Source organism: Rhinolophus hipposideros, assembly GCF_964194185.1.
Source record: "Rhinolophus hipposideros genome assembly, chromosome: 20".
Classification (NCBI taxonomy): Eukaryota; Metazoa; Chordata; class Mammalia; order Chiroptera; family Rhinolophidae; genus Rhinolophus; species Rhinolophus hipposideros.
In genome coordinates, this window is record NC_138066.1 from 3,347,629 (window position 1) to 3,372,479 (window position 24,851).

Here is a 24,851-nt window from a genome sequence, read left to right on the forward strand (position 1 = left end):
AAGGTGGAGTGATGGAGAAGGGACATCCAGATTGTACAGGGGTGTGGAGTTTGCATTTTATTCTTAGCACTGGGGGAAACCATTGGTTGGGAGTGGGGGACTTAAGCCAGTGAATGAGGTGATCTGGTTTTCATTTTTGGAAGATCACTCCAGTTGCTGTAAGGAGAATGGATTATGAGGGTGAGGATGGGACAGGAGTGAAGCAAAGGGACCAGTCTGGAGGTGGCTGCAGTCTCCCAGGGGAGAGATGATAGTGTCTTGGACCAGGCAAAGACAGAGATAAATTTGGTAAATTTGGAGTATGCGTGTGTGTGTGTGTAGAGGGGGCTTGCTGATGGTTTGGATTTTGGGGTGTGAAAAATAGGGAAGTATCTAGGGCTACCTGGATGGTGACTGTGTCTCCAAACCCCAGGGTTGAGTTCAGACTAGGGCAGTACATGCCTGGCCCTTGTACCCCCTGCCCTCCACCACCCATGCTGGAAGCACCTTTAACTTGGGGAAGTCCAATCCTCAGTGCCCATGGTTAGTGACCGTGGGGAGTCCCCAGGAGATGGGAAAGTCCCCTCAAACTGTTGGGTGGGTGGATGGGGTACATTCCCAGGGGCATGTGCTAGACTGAGCCTCTCCTCTCCTCTCCTCTCCCTGAGGGCCATCCACATCATCTCTCCCTGCCAGTTCTCAGTCTGAGCCACCTGTCTGTTAAGAGGCTGCAGTGAGGAAAGGGAGAGGCAGATCGGTGTAGTGGGGCAAGACTCCCCCACAATGCCAGCTCCCAGTGGAGGTAATGCCCCAGCACCCAAGGGTTGCCTCTAATTACCCCACCCCCATCTTTGGCCTCAGTGGCTAGACAGTAAGGGTGGGGAGGAGATGGGGCGCGTCTCCCAGAGCAGGGTGTGGCCAGTGACCAGATGGTCAGTCCGTGAAGGCCACCCTGTCCTGACTGGGGAGTTAATCCCCACTCCCCACCAAGCAGGCTGGCCTGGTGGGCTGAGGGCGTGGAACACCGAGAGGCAACAGCCCATCAGCCCGAGCTCCCAGTAGGCTGGGGAGGTGCTGCAGCTCCTGAGCTGTCAGGGCTCGCCGCCCCTCCCGGCTTCACTTCCTCCCGCAGACCCCGCCGCCTCTGAGGCTGCGGGATCCCAGAGCCGGCAGCCAGCGGCCGCCACACCCTAGCTCAGCGGTGCGGGGTGAGTCGGAAAGATAATTCCGGGGGCGTCTGAAGGGCGGGGGCCCCCAAGCCTGACAGTGAATGATCGGGGTGGGATCCCCAAGTGGGCTCCTTGCTTCTGCAGCCCTGATCCAGGGTCTAAGTGGGGTTCCCGTTCCCTCTATCTGCACTGCTAGACCTCTTCCTTCCTGGCCAGGGTGGGTGGGGGCTCCAGCAGGGAGGCAGGGGCTGGACAGACAGCTGTTGCTGCTGAGGTCTGTGGTGGTCTGCGGAGCAGCCAGGGAGGCAGAATGGGGTGGGGTGGGGTTGGGACATAAGCCAGCTAACCGGTGTCTGTCCCAGGAAGAAAGCCCCAGGATGGGTAGAAAGATGGTGGGTCAAAACTGCCTGTTGAGGCAGTCAGCCAGGTCCCCACCTCCCCTGCTTGTGTGAGAAAGTACCCCACCCAGTTTCCTCAGGGCTGGGGGAGCCCGAAGCTGGACAGAGAGAGCCCTGGCCCTGCCACCATCCCACCCTCTCCACTTCCCAACCCCGTGCTCTTTCTGTTCCCTGCTGTCTCCCCACCCATCTCTGACTTTTTCTTTCTGCTTCTACCCACTGCGGGGCACAGGGACTTCCTGTCATCCCCACCCCCACTGTGGCTTACACCTTGCCAGGCAATGGGGGCTGTGGTTTCAGTTCTCTTGGGAGGGTGAGATAGTGCTGTCAATAGAGCCCCGCCAAGGGCCTGAGGTGGGGCTGCCTCTCAGAGGGGGCTTGGGCAGCCAGCAAAGGGTCTCCCTCCCCACTCTGAAGCTACTAGAGACCCTAAGGCACAGAGGGTGACATTTGATGCCGTCAGAGATGAGTCAGACTGCAGATACAGATGGGCCCCAAAAGATTTTAAGAACTGAAGAGGAAGTCACGATAGGGTGAGGTGGTTTTAGACCAGACTGCCACAGCTACCGTGTTTCCCCGACAATCAGACCCAGCCGGACAGTCAGCTCTAATGCGTCTTTTAGAGCAAAAGTTAGTATAAGACCTGATTTATATTATATTATATTATATTATATTATATTATATTATATTATATTATATTATACTATATTATATTATATTATAGACCTGGTCTTATATTATGGTAAAATAAGACCAGGCCTTACAGTAATTTTTGCTCCAAAAGGTGCATTAGAGCTGATGGTCTGACTAGGTCTTATTTTTGGGGAAACACCGTAGTAACCTTGGGAAAGTCACTTCCCCTTTGTGTGCCTTAGTTGTCCTGGCAGCAAAATGAGGGGTTTGATAGACTAGTGGTTTTCCAACGGTTTCCCCCAGAGCGCCCTCTCTGTGATGAAAGGTTGAGTGACCCACTCCCACCCCACAACTGCACTTTATCTGTTGTGAATATTGACTACTGGGCAAGATGTCGTGTAGAGAAAGGGTTGTGCTGTTGATGCAAACATTTGTTACCCCTGGATCAGGAGCTGTGGCCTCTCATATCAGGAAGTCCCAGAGAGAAAGTCGGGAACAATCATGGTCTTTCCTATGGACAACGTCAAAGAGGCCAACCTCTTGGGTCCCTGTTCCTACCCTGTTCCAGGACACAGAGCCATCCTCATGCCAGGAGACTCCTTCCCTCTCTTCCTTCTGCCTTCCTCCCTCCTCTCCACTTCCTGTTGGGCTGAGCTCCACATAGTGGGTGGTTCTAAATGTACTTAGGTTCTAAACTTCTCTTTCTGCAGCCCCAGCCAGATCTCCTACCCCTCCCCACCTGGGGCAGGGAGAAAAGAGGGGACTTTGACATCTCTGTCTCCATAGAGGTTCCAGCTGGACAGAGCAGCTTCCACAGCTCAGGATGACCTCACCCTCCAGCCCTCCGGCTTTCAGGCTGGAGACACGCGACGGAGGTGGAGAAGATGGTGCTGATATGGACAAAGGAAAGCTGGGCCGTGGAGATGGGCCACCCCCCATGGAGTCACAATTCCAGGAAGAGGATCGGAACTTCTCCCCTCAGATCGAAGTGAATCTCAACTACCGTGGAAAGGGAGCAGGTGTCAGGTGAGGCAGCAAATGGAGGGGCAGCCCTGGGGCCCCTCACTTACATCAGAGCACCCCTGTGGGGTCTTCCATCAGGCTCTGATGGCTCCTGGGTCTGGAAGGCTGAACTCTGCTCTGCTTTCTGGGGTTGCTCCTTCTGGAACCTTCCCTATTCTTGGCCTTTTGCTTTCTGAGGTGTTCTTCATAGGGACATACTCTACCAGCTCCAAGTATTCAACTGACCTTTGCATTCCCCTTGTGTGTGCCTCGGCCCCCACCCTGTCATGTCCCTGTGACAGATGGCAGCAGGATCTACACTCCAGCCTTATGAGAGAGTCAAGGACATCTGTGTTCCAGGAGCTCCTGGGTTCTGCTCCAAAGCTGAACCTGTCGCCCAGGGGATGCAGACTCTGGGGATTGTGGATGGCGGGCTTCTCCTGAGAGTCATCTGCACTTGGATTATCCTGTGGTCTCTACCAGTTTAGATTGTGTGAGCCCACTTCTAGCCCTGTGGGAAGGGTGTGGGGATACACCTGGCATCCCCCTCAGTGTGAGGTCTGACATACAAGTCTGACCAGGAGAATTCTCATGGTTTAGGCAGGACTCTGTCAGAGAAGCCCCTTCCTTCCTCCTCATGCCTGGGACGCAGCCACCAGCTTTGGCTTCCCAGCCCAGAGCCCCCAATATTGTTTGTGCTGGAGGAGCACTGTCAGATTCAGACCAGGTCAGGAGAGGATGCGTGCGAGGCTTTCAGGAGCTGGGGAGCCTCCCTGACAAGCAGAATGGGCCCCTTGATGCCCTTTGGTGTCTCAATCTGTGCCCTTGTGGGGCTTCCCTACCCCAAGAATATGATATCACTCTGCAACAGGAAATAACTTTGTCCAAATAGTCACTTCCCCTGGGTGGACTACCCACAGGGCTCCCTAGTCAGACACAGAGCCCTCTTGGTCATGTTGTGGCCACGTGGTCTGCTGGGCAGATGATGGTGCATCTAACCAGGCCAGGCAGACATGCAGCTTCCTGGTGTGGAGGAGACAGGGCCGGGCCCTATCAGTCACTTGAATACGGCTTGGGATACTTTAGGATACGACTGATCACAACAATACCCTCACTCATCAGAGCTGACAACCTCACTTGGTTGGCCCATTCCAGGGGAGTCATGAAACTAGGACTTGAGGGTCCCTAAAGTGCCAAATAGCACACACATGCCTTTGTTTGTCCCTTCATATATGCTGGTCATGGTGCCAGGACCCCCCCCCCCCCATGAGCTTGTTTCTGTAAATAGTGACATGCCCAGGAGGGGGTACTCCTTCCCCTTCCCTGTCACCAGACACTGCTAGATTCTGAAGAGCTAAAAGGACGCCTCTGGGACCTTTCCCAGAAGTGTGGCTTCTCAGTAAAACTCCAGTGAGCATCTGACAGGTTTCAGTGCTGGGCCCATGTGTCTCTGAGAAACTTCTGTCTGCCCAGCCTACAGTTTCTCTGGGGTTAAGAGTCAGGGTCTGGAATTAGTTAGACAGCCCCCATGGGAACCTAGTTCTGCCACCTTGTGACTTTGCGAAGTTACTTTATCTCCATGTTTGTCTAATGGAGAAAGTAGAGATTCCTGCCCCCGGGGCTGAAATGTGCATTAAAAGGTGCAGATACTCCATTATTAGCCCACAGTGGTTTCTGAGGGGATGAGGGACTTTTCTCGATTCCTTTGTCGAAACCAGCAGTGCATACAGCCCCCAACAGTCTGTGGGCACCTCCTATAGCCCCATTCCGATCTGGATCCCAGCTCAGGAGCCATGACAAGTTCCTATGCTGAAATTGACACTGTGGGATTATGAGCCTATCACGAGATCATCAAGGCACCCGATGCTGAGAAACATCTGTGATGCCTGGAGCCACAGGGATGCTGTGGACCAGAGCCTTGGGCAGTCCCCCCTTCCCTCCTGGGGCTCTGAGCACCTGGGGTCTCCTTGCTTTGCCCTGGGAGGTCAGAGGTCCTCAGAAAGTCTCCCATGGGGCTCCTGGACCTGTGGGGTGCACAGTGCTCACAGGGCGCCCTGAGATGGGAAGCTTTCTGGGGGGGCCTGTGGCTCTTCTACAGCACCATTCACAAACTACATTCCTGCAGCCAGCCAGACCCAAACCGCTTTGACCGTGATCGGCTCTTCAGCGTGGTTGCCAGGGGTGTCCCTGAGGAACTGGCTGGGCTACCAGAGTACCTTCGCCGGACCAGCAAGTATCTTACCGACAAGGTATACACAGGTAGGCTTGCCCTATGGGCCAGAACCGCCATGTCTTGCCAGCTGTGCTGAGACTGAGTTGGCTGGATGGCCCTTGACCATGGTCAGGAGCCAAGGGGCTGGTGTTCTTTTTCTTTCTTTTTTTTTTTAAGGGCGAGTGTCCTTAGCAGCCCTCCTGCCGGACCTTGCTGCTGGGGGACCTTGCTGACAGAGCCAAGGACGTGGCTTATAGTCCTGGCTGTGCCTACCACTCACCCACCCCACCAGCTCCTGGCCTACCTCTGCCATCTCCAGCCCATTTCAGTGGCTGGATGGATCCTTGTGGGGATCCTCAGTGCATTCCCTCTCCTCCTTCTTTCCTTCCTTTCTCCCTTCTTCCTTCTTTCCTTCCTCCTTCTTCCTTTCTTTCTTCCTTCTTCCTCCTTCCTTCCTTCCTTCCTTCCTTCCTTCCTTCCTTCCTTCCTTCCTTCCTTCCTTCCTTCCTTCCTTCCTTCCTCTTTAAATAACAGCATTGTTGAGATATAATACACGTATCACATACTTTACCCATCTCAGAGCACTCTTTGCCCCAAATCTAAATATCTTTATTGTTTGGGCTGATTGGAAAAATAACTTGTGCATCGTAGAAGATTCATAATAATGAAATGCATAACGCTGAGGGTAAAAAGTCTGTCATCCCGGACCTCTGTTAATAATTTGGGATACATCTTTTCAAACTATTTAAATATGTTAGGTCTATAAAGAGGGTGCCAAAAAAATGTATAACATTTTAAGAAAGGAAAAAAACTGTATTAAAATTACGCTGATGGTAACCACTTTGAGTACCTCTTGTAATTGCAGAAGTCAAACGTGACTTTTATTTATCTTTTGTTATTGGTATATATTGAGTATTTTAATTTTAATACAGTTTTTTCTTTTCTTAAAATGTGTATATATCTTTTTGGCACCCTCTGTATTTCCTAAATGGAGTTGTGCCATGTACATTAATTTTTGTAATGTGCTTTTTTTTCTCCAACGTACTACATCTTGTAGTGTTGTCCGTTTCCATATGTATGCCTCTAACTCAGTCACTTTACAACTGCAGAGTTTTCCATTGTTTAGATTTACCATCATTTCATTAACTAATTCCTTACTACTGGCCATTTAGATTGTTTGTAGTTTTTGGCCTCTGTAACACCGTGTGCCGGACCCTCTGTGTGCTAAGCATTTTGTATGTAATTCCATTTGATCCTGACAATAACCCCAGAATATCCCCATTTTACAGTGAGAAAAACAGGTTAAGAGAGGCCAAGTGACTTGCCTGAGGAGACAGAGCCATTAAGTGGTGGAGCCACTGAACAAACACCGCCCCGAGTGTTCTTGTACAGACATCGGTGCACGTAGGACAAATTATGTCTTAGAAACAATTTCTCGGGCAGAAATGGTAGTCAGTGGAGACTCAATACCCTGCATCATGGCTATGCTTCCATCAGTCATGTGTGGCAATCGTTTTTTATCCTCCCCAGGAGCACTTTGGAGCCTGGGCTCACTGTGCAGGCTGGCAGGCAGCCCAGCCGCCCCAGCCTAAACACCCTGGTGCCCCTCCCCCCTTCTCCCACAGAGGGCTCCACAGGGAAGACGTGTCTGATGAAGGCCGTGCTGAACCTTCGGGATGGGGCCAATGCCTGCATCCTGCCGCTGCTGCAGATCGACCGGGACTCTGGCAACCCCAGGCCTCTGGTGAACGCCCAGTGCACAGATGAGTACTATCAAGGCCACAGCGCCCTGCACATCGCCATCGAGAAGAGGAGCCTGCAGTGTGTGAAGCTCCTGGTGGAGAACGGTGCTGACGTGCACGCCCGGGCCTGCGGCCGCTTTTTCCAGGAGAAAAGCCAAGGGACTTGTTTCTATTTTGGTGAGCAGTCTTTCTTGGTTACATTGAAGCACAGAGTGGGGTCACACGGTTAATGGGTAGTAGAGCTGGCCCTTCAAACCAGGTCTGTCTGACGCCGAGACCCCTGCTTCTAATCATTAGTCTGCTTGCAAAAGCAGTTTGTCTTAAGAGATGTTTGCCCTTGTCTGGCCAAAGAAGCTCGCCACACACCCAAGCCTGGACCAGGGCTGGGGAATGGTTGCTAGATCCGGCATGTGACAAGACTCAGCCAGACAGGGCCTGGCTAGAGGGCGTCTGTGTTAGGCAGCAGTGGGCCTGGGCTCTGTTGAAGAAAAGAGAGACAGGCAGGGGAGATGGGGACGTTGGTGGCTGTCCCCTGTTCTGCTCCTTTAGATGGCAAAGAGCTTTGGTCCTCTCTCCCTTGTGTCAGCACCCACAGGGCTGCATTTACCATCACTCATAGGAGAAGGCACTGCTGCCTTACGTGGGGCCTGGGACCCCAAGACTATGCTCCATCCTTTCCCAGGGGTGTTTGACCCATTTCGAGGAGGCCTAGCCTTCTGTCTAAGGAGTGTGAGGAGGAGGCAGGTGGAAGCTGGGAGGCCTGAGTCCCAAGCTGCCTCCTTGGCTCCCAGGTGAGCTGCCCCTCTCTCTGGCTGCGTGCACCAATCAATGGGATGTAGTGAACTACCTCCTGAAGAACCAAAACCAGCCTGCCAGCCTGCAGGCCGCTGACTCACTGGGCAACACGGTCCTGCATGCCTTGGTGATGATCGCAGACAACTCGGCTGAGAACAGTAAACTGGTGACCCACATGTACGACCTCCTCCTCCAAGCTGGAGCCCACCTCTGCCCCACCGTACAACTTGAGGACATCTCCAACCTGCAGGGCCTCACGCCCCTGAAGCTGGCCGCCAAGGAGGGCAAAATCGAGGTGAGTGGCTGGCCTCCCCTCCCCCCCTTTCCAGGAAGCAGTAGGACTCACCCTGAGATTTCTACAAAAAGAGCCTGGAGTGGAGGCCTAGATCTGGTCTCCCCACTTTTCGAATGAACGCTCCTATTAGTAAGAACATTTTCAGCACGCATGTATGTATTTATTGATAAACTATATCTGAACTTACATATTACGTTTAACACACAGGGATTTTTTTTTAAAAATCATTTGGGTTTCTTGATTAGGAGACAGTCTTTTCATATACTTGCCTATTCTGCTATTAAATTGACTATTAAGTTTTCTTCATCTTGATCGGTAAGTATTCTTTGTAATGAACATATTAGCACTTTGTTTACTATAACAGTCCAAAATTTTCTCCCAGTTCAACATTAATTTTTATGGTATTTTTTGGCCACACAGAACTGTTACATTTTATGTATGTGAATGTAATTATCTTTTTCTTTAGGGTTCCTTGGTTTTGCTATTGCTTAATCCTTCTGCAAGGTGATATATCTATAACCTTATGTGTATGTGTATTCCATATCCATATTTTCTTCCAGGCTTTTGCAGTTTCATTTTTAATGCCTAAAATTTTGATTTATCTGGAAGTCATTTTGGTCTAAAGAGTAAACATGATCCAGCTCTACCATTTTCCAAATGGCTCACCAGTTGTCTGAACCTTACTGCCAAAACTGGCTTCCTTGGTATACAACCGCGCAGTTTGCAAACGGCCCCATGCTTAAAATTCAGGTATTTTTGAAGGCTAAGATAACAATAAACATAAGTAGAAGTTTTGCTATTTTATTCCTGCCCTCCAAGGTTCCTGGGGCGTGGGAACCTCCCTTTGTTGTCTGTGTGGCCTGTGGAAGCCGCTCCCCAACCTGGTCCTCCCTTCCCCCCCATTCCTCATTTGTGAAACTAAATTACTTCTTCACCTGTTTGGGTTAGTGACCCTTTCTGGTCTGTTAAAAGCTCTGGACTCTGACCACCGAAGGGCACACACATGGGCAGCTGGTAGCCTCTGATCTCAAGGGTCCTTAAGGAGCCCTGGGCTGGAGATCCCTCTGCCGTGTGAGGAGTCCATGCAAGAGGCCAAGGGGCAGGAGTGGGGCAGGGAGAGCCAAGCTGGCTGGCAGCCCTGGGCATACGTGGGCGGGTAGGAATGTCCACACTGTGGCTGAGCATGTGTGGATGTGTGTGAGAGTTTATGCACGCAAGGACCCATCGGTACAGTGTGTGTGCACGTGTCTGCTGCAGCTCTGCAGGCAGTGGGCAGCTCTGCTGGGTACTGAGTGCTTCCCAGACTCCCACTCAGTGCTGGGAGGTAGCCAAGCAGCCAAGCTCACGTGGCCTGCCCTGCAGATTTTCAGACACATCCTGCAACGGGAGTTCTCAGGACCGTACCAGCCCCTTTCCCGCAAGTTCACCGAGTGGTGCTACGGGCCTGTGCGGGTGTCGCTGTATGACCTGGCCTCTGTGGACAGCTGGGAGGAGAACTCAGTGCTGGAGGTCATCGCCTTTCATTGCAGAAGCCCGGTGAGCCTGCAGGGGCAGGGGTGAGTGGAGGGGGCCTGGCAGAGCTCCCTGCAAGATCCACAACTCGGGCTGTCTGCGGGACTACACCTGCCCTGTTCCTGTGCCAGTGGGAGTGTGGCTGCACGACCTGGTCCCAACTGTTGGGTCCACACTCATTCCACACTCCAGTCTCACCCAAGTGGAGACCATACCAGGGTCCTGGGGGCTACCACTGCGGGCCTCTCGTTGACCAGCACCTGCTCTGGACCGGAAGGAGAGGCCCTGGGTCACTCCCTAGCCATGAGGGTGTGGTGGGGGCAGGTGGGGAGGGTTACTCGGGACTCCCCCCTCTCCCCTCCATTCCTTCGGCCCTTGTATTGAGGCCAGCATGAGTGGGCCCCTATGTATACCTGCTGAATGGACCCTGGCTCTCACATTCCCACCCCAGCACCGACACCGAATGGTGGTTTTGGAGCCGCTGAACAAACTGCTGCAGGCGAAATGGGACCTGCTCATCCCCAGATTCTTCTTCAACTTCCTGTGTTACTTGATCTACATGTTCGTCTTCACCGCTGTTGCCTACCACCAGCCTGCCCTGGAGAAGGCAAGGCCGGGCGGGGGAGGCGGGACACATCCTAGGGAGGCCTCCTGGATGCAGCCCTGGGAGAAGCTGGGGCAGGGATTACCACTCCCACCTTGCCAATGCTGGCGCGGAGGGTCTGACTGCTTGAGTGATGTGCTCAAGGTCTTACCCAGCTGGTGATAGTGTGGGTGCCAGCGGCCCAGGAAGAACAACAGTAAGTTAATACTTAGTGTATACCACATGTGAGAGAGTATTCGCAGTGGTTGACAGGTGTTAACTTATTTAATTCATGTTCACAACAACCCTCGGAGATGATGAACTATTATCATCCCCAGTTTACAGTTAGAGAAAGGAGGCACAGAGAGGTTAAGTAACTTACCCAGGGTCACACAGACTGCAAGTGCTGGAGATGGGATCTGAATCCAGACAGTCTAGCTCCCAACCCCATGCTCCCAACCACTATGCACTGTGCCTCTCAATAGACTAGAATCCAGGGGTCCTGCCCCGGAGCCCATGTTCCCTCTGCTGCTTCTAGTGGCCTCTCTACAGCTCAGGCTCTCAGCTGTGGCTCTCAGAAGGTGGGCTGGTGGTGGTCCTACCCAAGTATCTCTTCACAGGCCTTCCTCCCCATGAAAGTGACAGCTGGAAACTCCATGCTGTTGCTGGGCCATATCCTGATCCTGCTCGGGGGCATCTACCTCCTCATGAGCCAGGTGAGGGCTCCTCCTATCCCCACTCCCCACTCCACCTGGCTCCCAGCCCACCCAGGAACAAACCTAGAACTACAAGGACCCTCAGAGTGAGTTAACCACAGTCCCTTCGTTTACAGGGATACCAAATCCGATAGCTGGTTGAACCCTGACCTGCGTGCTCGCAGTTGAAGGCTTTGCCTTCTGGGGCTGGCAAATAGTACAGAGTACCTTCTGTACTCTCTCTGCTATGCTTTCTGAGGTTGCCCACAGGGTAGCAAATGGCTCCTATGATTCCTTGACAGCGCCCGCTCTGCTCCTAGGGAATGGAGCTAGAAGCCCCCGCCAGGTCCCTGGACTGGGGCATTCCTCATTCGGGGAGCACAGAAAAGTGGGGGCTGGCGGGGCTCAGCCCAACACCCCCAGCAGGACGTCTTCAGTTGAAAATGCTGCAAGCAAAAAAAAAAAAAGAAAAAAAAATGCTGCAAGCTTGCAAGAGACAGGCTGGGCCATGGCATTGAGACTCTCTCAGAGGGGGCAGAACCTGGGCACCAAATCCAGGTTGGCTGGAATACAGGGTGGCTCCTGGGAGGCAGGGAGAGGGAGAGAAAGGAACTCTCCCCCTCGTCAGACGTACGACATGAGTTCTTCACTCGGATCCACAAGGAGCCAGGAGACCTCTGGCATTCCCTGGGTGTCTGTGGGTTGCTGCAGATGGGATCCAAATGCTTTGGAAACAGGATCCAAATCTTAGCCATCAGCAAAATTCATGAGCCTCTCCAAAAAGTCAAAGCTGCTGCCAGAGCCCCCGATGTGGTCTTGGCTCCCACAAAGCCAGCAGGCAGGGGCAGAGTGGTAGCCTGGGCTGAGGCTCTGAGGGGCAGCAGGGCTGCTGTCGTGGCCTGGAGAGCCAGTTTCACTCCCTTGTCCTCCTCCCTCCCCCCGCAGCTGTGGTACTTCTGGAGACGGCGTCTGTTCATCTGGATCTCGTTCATGGACAGCTACTTTGAAATCCTCTTGTACGTGAGTCCTCAGTCCTCCTTCATCTCAGGCAGAGGACACCAGGCGGGCTTTAGAGGGGAGGTCCCAGGGCCAGGGAGCTCCAAGGGGTTGGGACCAGAGCACAGGCCAGACTCAGGAGTCCAGCTGTCCAGCCTGGGGCTCGCTATACGCGTACTGCCATTCTTGTAAATCATTACCAAGTTCTTCCTATGCACCAGTGGAGCCTGGACTCCTTACATGTCTTGTCTCATTGAATCCTCACAAATGCTCGGCGTGATCACTACATATTACCCCCATATTACGGCAGGAGGGCTGGCGGTGAACTGAGGCCCCAGGGATTAACTAACTTGCCTGGGATGGACGTTAGGACCTGACTGTGTCCAGACAGATGGAGGACTTCTTATCCATCAGACTGTCGTGGGAGGGGCAGTGGTGGTCAGCACTGGCCAGTGGGGGGGACGGGGGCCTTGCCGAGTGGCCTGCAAGCTGACCCACACCCTGCCCCACAGTTTGGTCCAGGCCCTGCTCACGGTGCTGTCGCAGGTGCTGTGTTTCCTGGCCATCGAGTGGTACCTGCCCCTGCTTGTGTCCTCACTGGTGCTGGGCTGGCTGAACCTGCTTTACTATACACGTGGCTTCCAGCACACCGGCATCTACAGCATCATGATCCAGAAGGTGAGTCTGGGGTGACCCCGCTGCAGCCAGACTGGGAATGGCTGGATCCCACAGTTCAGGGGGACTCCTCTGGGCCTCGGCCGGCAGGCACCTTCTCCCACCGCGAACCTGGGCAGAGGAGAACCTAAGCGTGTCTGCCTGTGCATCACGCACCGACACTCGCGGCGTGCAAGCACGAGTAGGAGCGTGCCCATGCCTGCTCTCACTCTGCGTGCATAAGCAAACGCCTGCACGTGGGTTTGCAAGTGCCCACACAGGAGCTACATGCATCATTGCACACCGAAGGGGCAGAGACAATGCACACAAGCTCATGCCTGTGCATGGGACAGCTGGGCATGTGGATATGTATTTATTTATTTATTCAACAGATGTTTGGGATGTATGTACTATGGGCCAGGCCCTGCTCTAAGTGTTGCTCACTAACAAAATAGACAAGTCCTTGCTCTTTTGAAGCTGACATTCCAGTAGGGGAAATAGAAACACTAAGAAAACAAATGAAAATGTTACAGACTGCCAAAAGCTATGAAGGGAACACATAGCACAGTGTGATGGAGGATGATTGGGCAGAGAGTGCTTCAGACAGGGTGGGCTGGAAGGCCTCGTGAAGTCGTGACAGCTGACACCTGAAAGAATGATTCAGTACAGACTCAAGGAAGAAGCATTTGAGGCAAAGGGAACAGCAAAGAAAAAGGCCAGGAACAGAACAAGGCTGGAATGCGTGAGACAGAGCGAGGAGGCTGGGGAGAGTGAGGGAGAGGGAGGCAGGTCAAGAGGCCCTGAGGTTTTTAGAACATTTTTAAATTGTGGTAAAATATACATAACAAAACTTACCATTTAACCACTTTTAAGTGTACAGTCACATTGTTGTGCCACCATCCCCACCATTCATCTCCATAACTTTTTCATCTTCCCAAACTGGAACTCTGTACCCATTCGAAGCTGACTCCCCATTTCTTCCCCTGTCCCCCAGTCCCTGGCAATCACCACTCTACTTTCTGTCTCTATGAATCTGATTACTCTACCTCATAAAAATGTAATCATACAGTTTTTGTCCTTTTGTCACTGGCTTATTTCACTTAGCATGATGTCCTCCAGGTACATCCATATTGTAACGTGTCAGAATTTCCTTCCTTTTTGAGACTGAATGATATTCCCTTGTATGGATACACTACATTTTGTTTGTCTATTCATCCCTCAATGGACCCTTGAAAAGGGAAGCGTCCACCTTTTGACTATTGTAGATAATGCTGCTATGAACATGGGTACACATATATCTGTTTGAGTTGCTGCTTCAAATTCTTTTGGGTATATACCCAGACGTGGAATTGCTGGATCATATGGTAACTGTGTGTTTAATTTTTCTGACCCTGGAGGGTTTTAAGCAAGAAAATCGTGTGATCTCATGTAGATTTTTAAAAGACCCTTTGCTCAGGGTCGCTCCATAGGGCCCAGTGTATGCAGATGTTTATGTGTGTGTGGGGTTTGTACACGGAAACCCATTCTCAGGGTCTGGGGTCATGTCTGGTGGCCCGCCCACCCACCCCGCTCCTGGCGTGCGTTCTAGGTCATCCTGCGGGACCTGCTCCGCTTCCTTCTGGTCTACTTAGTCTTCCTCTTCGGCTTCGCTGTAGGTAAAGGCCCCCCTCTGGCCCCTGCCCAACCCTTGCCCACCCTGTACGCCCTCAAGTCTGCCCATTGGCCTCCCCGGGCTGAGGACCCCCTTCCACCCTCCTGCAGCCCTGGTGAGTCTGAGCCGTGAGGCCCGGGGCCCCGGGGTCCCCACAAGCTCCAATGCCACGGAGGCACTGCGGCCCCAGGCAGGACAGGAAGGTGAGGAGGACAGCTCGGCCCCGTACGATGGCATCCTGGACGCGTCCTTGGAGCTCTTCAAGTTCACCATCGGCATGGGCGAGCTGGCGTTCCAGGACCAGCTGCGCTTCCGCGGGGTGGTGCTGCTGCTGCTGCTGGCCTACGTGCTGCTCACCTACGTCCTGCTGCTCAACATGCTCATCGCCCTCATGAGCGAGACTGTCAACAGCGTCTCCACTGACAGCTGGAGCATCTGGAAGCTGCAGGTGCCCCGGGAGGCTCCTCTCCCCCTCCCCAAGTTCTGGGCCCTGTGAAAAGTGGGCAAGACTCAGCTGAGCTGGGCCCCTGGAGCAGGTCCAGGGCCCCAGGCGGGCTTGCCCTTGTCAGGGTCTCCACCAGCCACTCCTTCCTTCATAGGGCTGCTGTGAGGATTGAATAAGCTTAGCTCTAAAGCCCTTAGGACAGTGCGTGGCACACAGTAGGTGTGCACTGTGTTAGTTATTATCAGCATCATTATGATGAAGTATTTCTTGAGTGCCTGCAATGGGGTTAGACATAGTTCTAGGTTCTAAACACAGCAGAGATATTAAAACAGTCTGCCTTCATGAGCTCCCATTCTGTGTTTATCGTATGTTAAACAGGCAGTTTGGTGGGTGAGGCAGGCAGGCTGTGCAATCCTGGGGCTGGCCCGGCTTGGAGGAGTTGGGGGACCAGAGGTCCCTGAAGCTGGAGGCTGCTATGACACCCACCTACAGTGGAAGCAAGAGCTGCTTCTTGCCACGGGAAGGGGGAGGGGGAGATCTGGGCCGTTGGTGCAGACAGAGCCTTGCCCAGGAGGCTGGAGTGTGTTACCAATTCCCTGCGAACTCCGTGTCCTCCCCTGCAAAGTTCTACGGCCTACCTCGCTCGTATGCCAGTGGGCAGGCACATGTGTGGGGTAGAGCAAATGAACCTCCTCACCAGGTGGTGTGACATGCTGGAACCTGTAATGATGCAATAGCAAGTAACTGCTGAGCACTCTTTACGTGCTGACTTCTCCCGAACTACCAGATACAGTGTCCTCAGTCTTTAAGTGAGGAACCTGAGACGCCGAGGGCGTAAGGGCCTAACACCACACAGGTCATCCAAAGCGGGAGCGGATTCCAATCCATGCACTTAGTGGACTTTGGGTTGTACTGGAAAGTGCTGTGTTGCATCTTCTTGACTGGCCTATCCGATGCGTCCTTTGTCCCCAGAAAGCCATCTCTGTCCTGGAGATGGAGAATGGCTACTGGTGGTGCAAGAGGAAGAAGCAGCGGGCAGGTGTGATGCTGACAGTTGGCACCAAGCCGGACGGAAGCCCCGATGAGCGTTGGTGCTTCAGGTGAGTGAGGGCAGCTGGTGCTGCCAGCCTGTCTTCTGAAAACCAGGGGACCACTGCCATGCCCCAGGGCTGCTGGGAAAGGAAGGGCTTGGCAGTGCCGGGGACTCCGCCCGCCTTGCCTCCCCCCGCAAGGCGAGGTCAGGGATGCTGGATCTCATAGGCCTGGGACTGAAACTGCCGGTGCTCTACCTATCTGGCCATTTGCCTGTCCCACCGGCTGGAAATGAAGGTCCCTCCCTCTGGTCCCTGACCTATCTTTCCGGCCTGAAATGGGGTACAGTTAGGAGGCCAAGAAGCCCGAGGGACACTCAGGTTACAGCACACCAGCCTTGCCCTGCCTGGTCTGCTCTGCCCTCCCAACTCCCCCACCTGGCCACGGGGGCTACAACCCTTCCACAGGGAACAAACTCTTCCACGCCCAGGGAAGGCGTGCGCACTGAAAGAGGAAACCTAGTCTGCGGCCAGACCACGCTGAACGCGCCCGATCTCGTCTGAAAGAGGAAACCTGGTGACAGATAGACAGCCAGAAACACATTTTTGTGAGGCAACAGTTAAGCAAGGAGAAGGGAGGGTCTTAGGCATGTAGAGAGTAGCCACATAGGGGCCCAGAACCTGGGAACACAAAGGCACACCTGATCTGAAATCTCCTCTGGATGTTTAGGACACTCAGGTCACTGTGAACAGTCGGAAGGAATGGATGCCTGTTCTTCCATGTGGGCAGCTGGTCCAGAGGGCAGCAGGCTGATAGCTGCAAGCACAGGGCTAGAGAGGACCGTGGGTGGCCCAGTGTCCTGGGCAGGAGGGCAGAGAAACCTCACCCTCCCTGCAGTCTCTTTGTCCACTGGAACATCTGCTCAGTCCATCCACCCACTCAGGAGCTGGGGTCCTTCTCCTGGGGCAAAGGTGGCTGCACCGCTGGCATTCTGTAGCCTCAGAGCTGCTCTGTCATCCTCAGGGTAGAGGAAGTGAACTGGGCTGCCTGGGAGAAGACGTTGCCTACAGTGTGTGAGGAGCCTTCAGGGCCAGGCATCCCTGGTGAGTAGCCTTGGTGAGAGGCTCTGTGTGTGTGTGTGTGTGTGTGTGTGTGTGTGTGTCTATCTGTCTGTCTGTCTGCCTGCCTGGCCACACAGCCACGGAGAGTCTGGGGCAGGATCTCTTCTGTGGTTACTCCCCAGCTCCACTCATTTAAAAAGATTGACCCTGTTAAAGGGGTGCTTCCTTCCTGTCCTTTCCACCCCACCTCTTAGCTGGCCTGTTTTCAGGCAGTCACCTGGGAAAACCTCTGAGGCTGTTAGTACTTTCACCAGCCCAACCTTCATCCTGTCCTGCTTCCCGCCTCCTCATCTCCATCCCCTCCTCCTGGCAGGTTCCAATCCTGCACCCTTTTCCCATTCAAGTGCCAGTCATGGGCTGAGCCTGGAGAGCCAAGTTAGGGAGGGCCCCCTACTCAGCCCATAGCTTAGGTGGCATCTCCCGGAGCCCCCACTGGCTCTGTCCTGGTCAGCCTTGCTGACTGGAGCACCTGAGCTTTCCCCCGATACACGAGCCCCCAGCCCCTCCCCACCTCCAGCTCCTACATCTCTGAGGAAAAGCCACTTCCTATGCCTTTCCCACCTCTCATGGCCTGAGTCTTCTCCACTCTAAAATGGCCTAGTATGGCAATGGCCCCTCCTATCCCCACCCTGCTGCTTCTCACCAAGAGTGATGCCTGTTCCGAGGACTAGGTCTCTCCACAGCATACCATTTCTGGAACCTTCAATAGCTCCTACCCTATCTTCCGTTAGCTCTCCTCCTCTCCTTTCTCATTCATTGTCCGACAGACTCCACTTGCTTGTGCCTGTAGCCCCAACCCCTCCTACCACAGCCTCCTGTGTCACCCATGACCGCTGTACAGGGGGCTCCTCTGGCCTCTTGCTCCAAAGCTCACTGGTTTCCTAGGCTCCTGGGTCCCTGACCAAGGCCCTTGCAAACCTGTGTGTTTCCTGCCCACCCTCTCTGTGTGTCTTCCCTAATTGTCTCCCGTCACTGCACTGCCAAAACTCTGAAAGTTACTTTGCTCCTGCTCTTGCCTCAAGCATTCCACACCCCAATCCCACACCCCACTGCCTGCTACGGCCTCCAACTGGACATGCCCAACAGGAATAGGCTTGGGGCTGCACTACCAGATAACATGTATGTAACCCCACCCCCTCCTCACCCAGGCGGGAGGCCTTGATGGTTTCTGCCCCCACATCCTCTGTCAGACTGCCCAGGCAGCCACTTGGCTTCTCTGCCCTCGCCCCTCATTTCTCCTGATCCTGCAGGGCTGCTCATCCTGCACCCTGACCTCCAGACAAGTCTTTATGCTTCAGGTTTATCCCACTCCAATTCCTCTACGTAGACAAAAACTACACACGGCCCTCGTTACAATATGCCTCCCACTGCCTGGAAGGCCATACTCGTCAGTGTGGAAGTCAAAGACCAAAACTGTTGTCCAACTATTCCCCACACCTCCCTCCATGTGACAGCCAGTCTGTCTACCATGCTTCTTGTTCTTTGCATGCTCTGGCCCTTGTCTGTGCTGGAAGTGCCCTTCCTGCTCCTCTGGATGTCCAAATCTGCCATCTCTCTTATGGGTTGGGTCCCTTCTGTCCTATGAACTCTCTAAACACCTAACTCGCACTTCCCTCTAGCTCTTCAGCAAGTCTCAGGTGTTCTGGTTTCTAATTCAAAAGGCTGTCACCTCCAGAAACCTTAAGCTCCTGGGAGGAGTCCCCTCTCCAGCACAAGGCAGGAGTTCAGGAAATGCTTGTGGAAGAAGGGAGGCAGAGAGAGGGATTGCTGGGGACCTGCTGTCCACAGGTCATGATGTGGTTTCATGGCTATGACCTCCTCCTGTTTCCCTAGCACTTGCCTCCTGGGGACATACCCCAAGGGCCAAGTCACAGTGCTTTTCATCTCATTTACAGGCACCATGAAGAACCCTGTCCAGCCCAGGGAGGACAGTGCCTTGGAGGAAGATCATCTGCCGCTCCAGCTCCTGGAGTCCCACTGAGGGCCCAGATGCAGCAGGAGGCAGGCAGGACAGAAACAGGGAGTATTTCCAGCCCTGTCTGATGGCTCTGGCTCCAGGGAACTTTAGTGGCAAATATAAATAAATATTTTCTCATGACTCACTCTCCTGAAAACATTATTTGAACAAAGTTACCATGCCCTTGGGTTGTCAACATCTGCATGACTCTGTGGGCACAAGCCTGTGTCTGGGGCTGGGCTGCTCCCGCTCTGGGCACAGGACATCCTCACCTGCTGCCCCAGCCTCAAGACTGCGTCTTCCTGGGTGAAGGGAGCTGGCCGAGGTGCTGTGCCCGTTGTCATGGCAGACATGGTGGTGGACACGGGCAACACAGCCACCTCTTCTCCCTCGCCCACAGCCTCCAGACACCTCCAAGGTGTTTCTCCAAGCCTTTGAGCTCCTTGGCTTAGTTCAGCCTCTGGGTTATTGCCTTCTCTCCCCATTGGGCTCCCTGCACAGTTTCCACCCCTAGAGGGGCCTTCCTAAGATACAAGAGAAGCAGGGTATGTGTGTTCTGAAGGCTTGCGAGTGCTCACAGCATGCACTAGTGGCGTCCCCAGCCCTCTGCAGTTTTGCCCAAGGATTTCCAGACACCTCTTCTCCCACACCCCTGCTGCCCCCATGTTGTCCTTGGCACTTTCAATAAATTCTTCATGCGGGCTGATGGACCTCCTGCGGTCTGACCCCTTGACCTGGCTCTCGCTGGAAACCCCTTCTGCCAATAAGATCCTACATTTATTTCTAAGATCAGCTCAAAAATTGTCTCATTATAACTTTTCCTATTTATTCCAAAGTGAATTGCTCTCTCTTAGGGTAATGTGAGTTTAGAAAATGTGTATGCATAGATTGCATTTTTTTTTTTAAGTGGGAAAGACCTGAGCATGTTCACATGCTGAAAGGAAAGCATTAGCAGGTTTCCACTGCTGGTGAGACGGGCGCATGCATAGAGAAGCCTGGGTGAATCAGAGGGGCATGCCGGCCCGCTCCTCAGAGGTCATTCTGAGGAGGAGGTGACAGCTGTCAGAGCGCCAGGGTGGAGAGGCCCTGCGGATAGTTTGGAATATTTGCGGGGAGAGAGCAGACTGGCAATGCTTCTTAGGTGTTTCCCTGAAAATAAGACCGGGTCTTCCATTAATTTTTCCTCCAAAAGACGCACTAGGGCTTATGGTCAGGGGATGTCATCCTGAAAAATCATGCTAGGGCTTATTTTCCGGTTACATCTTATCTTTGGGGAAACACGGTAGAATTAGGAGCAGCTACTGCCCAGCCAAGGCTCCGCAGGGTTTCCAATACATTATCTCATGTGATTCTCAGAACAACCTTCTGTGGCGCCGTTATCGCCTTTCCAGATGAGCAGCCGGAACGTCACAAAGGACGGACAACTGGCTCAAGGTCACGCCGCGAAGCAATCGCAGGGCCAGGACTTACACCCAGCAACCGCGTTCCAGCCCCTGCGCAGGCGCCCTCGCACCTCGCTGCGCGCCTGTGGCCCAGAATTCCCGAGGCAATGGAAGAGACCATCAGCTGTACAGTAGGGGGGAAACCTTGGGTGGCGCGGAGCCTGTATTGTTAAATGGGGTGGAAGTTCCCGTGAGTCTTTGTCAGTATCACCCTCCCTTGTGTGAAGAGTGGAATGTTCCAACTCCTTAAGGGCCTGGGCCACAGCAGCCGCAACCTTTTCATTAAAGCTGCTATGGAGGTGAGTTGTGTTTGCCTCTGGCTCTGGTAGCTAGTTGCAAAGGTAAATAAGCCAGTGCCTTTCAAGTTTGGAGGATGTTTTCGGGAAGCTTAACTGGAGGGCGGAGGGCAGGGCCGCGTTGCGCCGCCGGGGCCGCGGTGGCCGAGGCCCACGGACAGCGTGCGTGTTTGAGCTGCAGGCCCGCCGCCCCCCTGGAGCCCGAGGAACCCGAAGGCCGGGGCCCCTTTTCCTGGGCTCGCCGTTAGGAGTGAGCAAACGCGAGGAAACGGGGTATGTCGGGGTCTAACTGCACGGAGGGCGCTGCACGTGGGTGGTGAGGGTTGTAATGGGACCACGAGGAGAACTTGCTCGACGGTCCTGATGATACTAATACCAGGAAGTGCCGTCCGATGCGACAACGGACGACATTGATGCCTCTGACCGCAGTCGCCGAACCCCGACGCTAGCTGCGTGTGACCAGAATGTGCCCTAAACGCACGTCCGTGCGACGTTGCAGGCGGAGGTAAGGCCTAGCCGAGGTGCGGGCGGGACTCCGCTGGGTCGTTTGCTGCTTTAAATGCTCCGAAATGGCCTGGCATGGCTGTCATTTCTACGTGTTTAACATCATTATGCATTTCTTTGCATAATTGCAATGGAAATGGCCGCCTTTAACCTGAAACTAAACTGCAGCTATCTGCATAAACAAACTCCATTAAAATGTCCCCTGGCCGTTGTTAAGGCCACAAGCAGCATGATTCCAGGTAACGCCAGGGCTCGGGAGCAGCACTGGGAGTGGGGAAGGGCTTGACTGCTCTGATGAAATCACTAATAGGAAGTGCCGTCAGAAGCGATAACTGACGATAACGGTTCCTGGCTGACTGCAGTCAACAAGCCTTCCCGGGTTGCTGCTGCCCGGAGTAAGCTGCTCTGAACTGGGACTGCCTCCGGTTCTCTAGCATTGGCTGTCTATTCACTCCCCCAGGTTTTGAGTGCTGAAGGATGATCGGCGCCGTTTCAAAGTTGGTGGTGGCAGCGGCTGCTCACCCTGAGAAAAGAGGTAAGATTTGATCTGGACAATGGCTACCCCCGAGGTAGAATGAATGAGCAGCTAGTTTTGTTAAAATGGATTTGTAGAAAAGGGTATCAAATGATGAAATCACCCAAAATAGCTGGAATTACCGGCAGATTGTGTAGTGGTGAACCTAAGGTTTTCTGAAGATATCTTTTATTCTGTTAAATGACTGTTGTTTGGAGTAGAAAGTAAAACTGATACTTAGTTTCTTTGCAGGCTAATGTCCCAGAGAATGCTCAGCTGTGCTGCCACAGGGGCAGAATTACAAATCCCAAGGACCAGTCGTCACCATCAACTTGGACTCTGAAAACCAAGGCTTCAATTTTTGGTGTAGACACATGCCCACCTTGTACTGAGGATTAACAGGCCATTCTTACCAACATAGAGCTGAGAAAGAAATATGGCAACCTTTTCTAGGACTGGCACTTCTGGTGTCATTAAATTCATGAGCTTTCTAGTATTATCCCTTGCTCAAAAAGGAGCTCCTGTATGTAATGTACATTTTAATGTATAAATCTGTTAGATTGGGCAAGGGTCTGAATTCTTTAAGCTGAAAACATTTCCTCCTGAAATTTCCATGTATTACCATAAACTAACATTGTAATAAAGGATGGTCTTTGGTATTGGTTCTTAAAAATGTATTTGAAAAAAAATCTTTGATCACTGTTGTCAAATATTAGCAGTCCAGGTATGAGCATTTATCAGCTTCCCTGTGGTCAGTCTAAGCTGTCTTCCCCATAACTTCAGATTTTGAGGGCAAAAATTCCATAGCGTTTAAGGCATCCATACACTTGAGTGTGTTCCCTCTAGCCTGCTTGCCTTGCCAAATCCTGAAGCAGTGGCAGGCACACCCGTCTTGCTGCCTTCCCAATCTCTGGACTTGCTGTCTGTACTTGGGTCTAGGTCTTGCTTATTGTACCTAGAAGGGATTTTTTTTTTAAACTGGTAGGCCTTGGATAAGGGTTAAAACCTTGGCTAACTCTTGAGAACTTCCAGTTCTTCCACCTTTCCTGAGGCACTAAGTCTGCCAAGAATTTATAGAAAGTACTCTTAACCTCATCCTGGTACTCCCAGTAGGTTTTGGGAATGTGTTCAAAGTGTCAGGGATTATTTCAGGGCCTTAGAAGGACTTTTATGGTAAAGGGTCCTTAATCCTTTTTAAAAGCATCCACACTAGCAACAGTGGAATCCATGTTAAAGTCCGATAGTCTAGGGCAGGGGAATAATGGAGTTTGAGTAGGCCTTTCTGTGCATACCTGTGTGGGCACCATCTGCCCCAGATCCCCTAGGATGCTGTGTATTGATGGGGGTATTGGTCTCATGGACCGGCCCCTGGAATCGTGGATTAGAGGGAAGTCATTTAACAGCCCAGGGTTCCACACAGGAGGTAGACAGCCGTCAGTCCACGTGGGGACAAGGCTTCTGGAGTCTGGCAGCCCGTCCCCTACCCCAGCCTCCTTCAGTCAGGAGTTCAGGTAGGAAGATTCCAACCTGACTTGTGCAAGGGCACGGATCCAAGTCCTGGGTTGGACGTAGGGCCCCAACTACACCCTTGCCGGAGTAGATAGCTCAAACATACCACTCATAGCTCAAAACTTGCAGCATCCATTAAGTCTGGGGAGGCTGGGGGCTGATATCGAGCCAGAAGGCAGATAATGGGATGGATAAGGGGGGAAATGGAGTGAGAAGTATTACACAGCCCCTCTCCAGGTACTACAGTATGGGCTTCCTATGAGTGGGGCTGCCCAGTACAGTTCTGGGTTACAGCCTGAGCCCAGCCCTGTCCCATACCCTTAGTTTGCCTCAAGCCATCGTACCCCAGACTCCCTGGTGAGGGCCCCCACTTTTATGTCACGTCTGAGCTGCACCTGCAGTCTCCCTGCCCTCCTGGTCTTGGGCAGGAGCCAGAAGGTTCCATCTAGGGTCCTCCTGACCCACTGTCCCATCCTGGACCTCCTCCCCACCGCCTGGGCCTTCACCCAGCTCCAGGATGGTGGGTAGGTGGCCCTGCTTCGGGGAGCGCTTGCGCAAGCTGAGCAGGAAAGGCTGGGGCAATGAGAAGATGTCCACGTTATTGCCCAGGTCAATCCACGTGACATTGGGAAACTTGCTGGGGTCCTTAAGGGTGTCAGTGAGGTCACGCAGCAGGGCTCGTGTCAGCCGGTTGCCATTGAGGGCCAGCGTGGTGAGGTGGGGCAGTGTGCTGAGTGCTGGCAGTAGCTGGAGGACCATGTCATCTGTGAGGCCTGTGAAGCCCAGCTCCACACTGTCCACCTGCTCCCCACATCGCTGCAGGTAGCTGCTCACCCGCTCCAGGTCACGGGAGGTCAGTGGGATGCCCGACAGATCCACTGTGTTGTCCAGAGGGCTCCCAGCCAGGACAGCCTTGAGGCTGGAGGGGAGAAGGGACAACCAATGGTCAAGCAAGTAGGCAAGGCTTTTCTCCAGGCAGCAGTGATAACACCACGCAGCCAGCCTCTTCTCCAGGGATGGGAGGAAACGGACCCCTAATCCCCTGGCACATCTCAGCCTGGCTGGGTCCAGCTGGCTGGAGCCTGAGGGACCACGGGAGAAGCCCACGTGTTTCTGTAGGGACTAAGCATTCATTCTGGTGTCACAAAGCCTGGACTTGTATCTTCTTTTCTTTCTACTCAGGGTGACCTTAACCTTGTTCCTTAACCTCTGTCTGTTTTTCCTGAAAAAATGGAGCTAATTGAGTGCTGCTACAGGGTCCTTATGTGAAGTTAGTAAGTGCAAAGTATTTAAAATAGTGCCTTGTTTAGGTGAGTGATGAATTAATCACTTGGGCTGAGCTTCCTGCTTCCCCAAGAGTGGCACAGGATCTGAGGCTTCCTTTTTCAAGGCCATCTTCCCCACCAGATGGGGGATCCTTAGGGAGAGCCCTGCAGGACAGCAGGCGGAGAGCCTGGGAGCTGCTGGCTCCTGGAGGCTGAGTGCTCTCCTCTCTGCCTGGGGCCACTCCTGCTCTTCTTTCTTCCTCTGCCCCTTGCTGTGGGGCCATAGCTCCCCATTTCCAGGTACCCCAGGTAAGCTCTTAGGCCCCACCTGGGAAGGAGAGGGATGAGGGAGGGGATGTTCACAGCCTGCACACATTAATAACAGCAGCCCAAGCAGGATCACAGCTGGGACTTCCTCTCTGCAAAACCCCTGTCCTCAGGATCTCCTGG

The 24,851-nt window shown here is 53.3% G+C and overlaps 2 protein-coding genes and 1 long non-coding RNA gene across 5 annotated transcripts in view; 2 read left to right on the plus strand and 1 right to left on the minus strand.

Moving 5' to 3' along the window:
* The first annotated feature begins 893 nt into the window (after window positions 1–893).
* Window positions 894–19,017, plus strand: TRPV2 (transient receptor potential cation channel subfamily V member 2). Its single transcript, XM_081028271.1, has 15 exons — window positions 894–1,187; window positions 2,966–3,205; window positions 5,307–5,440; window positions 7,019–7,312; window positions 7,927–8,225; window positions 9,588–9,761; window positions 10,189–10,344; window positions 10,941–11,036; window positions 11,961–12,031; window positions 12,524–12,689; window positions 14,254–14,320; window positions 14,427–14,764; window positions 15,734–15,861; window positions 16,817–16,896; window positions 18,810–19,017. Exons 2-15 carry the CDS (start codon window positions 3,003–3,005, stop codon window positions 18,893–18,895), a joined length of 2,292 nt encoding a protein of 763 aa, XP_080884397.1. The 5' UTR covers window positions 894–1,187; window positions 2,966–3,002; the 3' UTR covers window positions 18,896–19,017.
* Window positions 19,018–19,981: 964 nt separating this feature from the next.
* On the plus strand, window positions 19,982–22,010 carry LOC308488057. 2 transcript variants are annotated; one of them, XR_013991840.1, is made up of 4 exons: window positions 20,538–20,882; window positions 20,989–21,114; window positions 21,574–21,648; window positions 21,880–22,010. It is a non-coding gene; the product is annotated as an uncharacterized lncRNA (long non-coding RNA). The 2 variants fall into 2 exon arrangements; XR_013991839.1 differs by having other exon boundaries at window positions 19,982–21,114.
* LRRC75A (leucine rich repeat containing 75A) overlaps window positions 21,804–24,851 on the minus strand; it is a 44,942-nt gene continuing 41,894 nt past the window's right edge. Inside the window, exon 4 of one of the 2 annotated variants that reach the window (XM_081027237.1) lies at window positions 21,804–24,055. In XM_081027237.1, coding sequence (XP_080883363.1) covers window positions 23,515–24,055 — 541 coding nt within the window. In that variant the 3' untranslated portion in view covers window positions 21,804–23,514. The remainder of the gene's footprint in view (window positions 24,056–24,851) is intronic. The other variant, XM_081027238.1, reaches the window with a different exon arrangement.

Coding starts and splice junctions, on each gene's coding strand:
- TRPV2 (XM_081028271.1), top strand. CDS start 3,003: ATGACCTCACCCTCCAGCCCTCCGGCTTTCAGGCTGGAGACACGCGAC. Junction 9,762..10,188: donor CCTTTCATTGCAGAAGCCCG/GTGAGCCTGCAG, acceptor TTCCCACCCCAG/CACCGACACCGAATGGTGGT. Junction 16,897..18,809: donor TTCAGGGCCAGGCATCCCTG/GTGAGTAGCCTT, acceptor TCTCATTTACAG/GCACCATGAAGAACCCTGTC.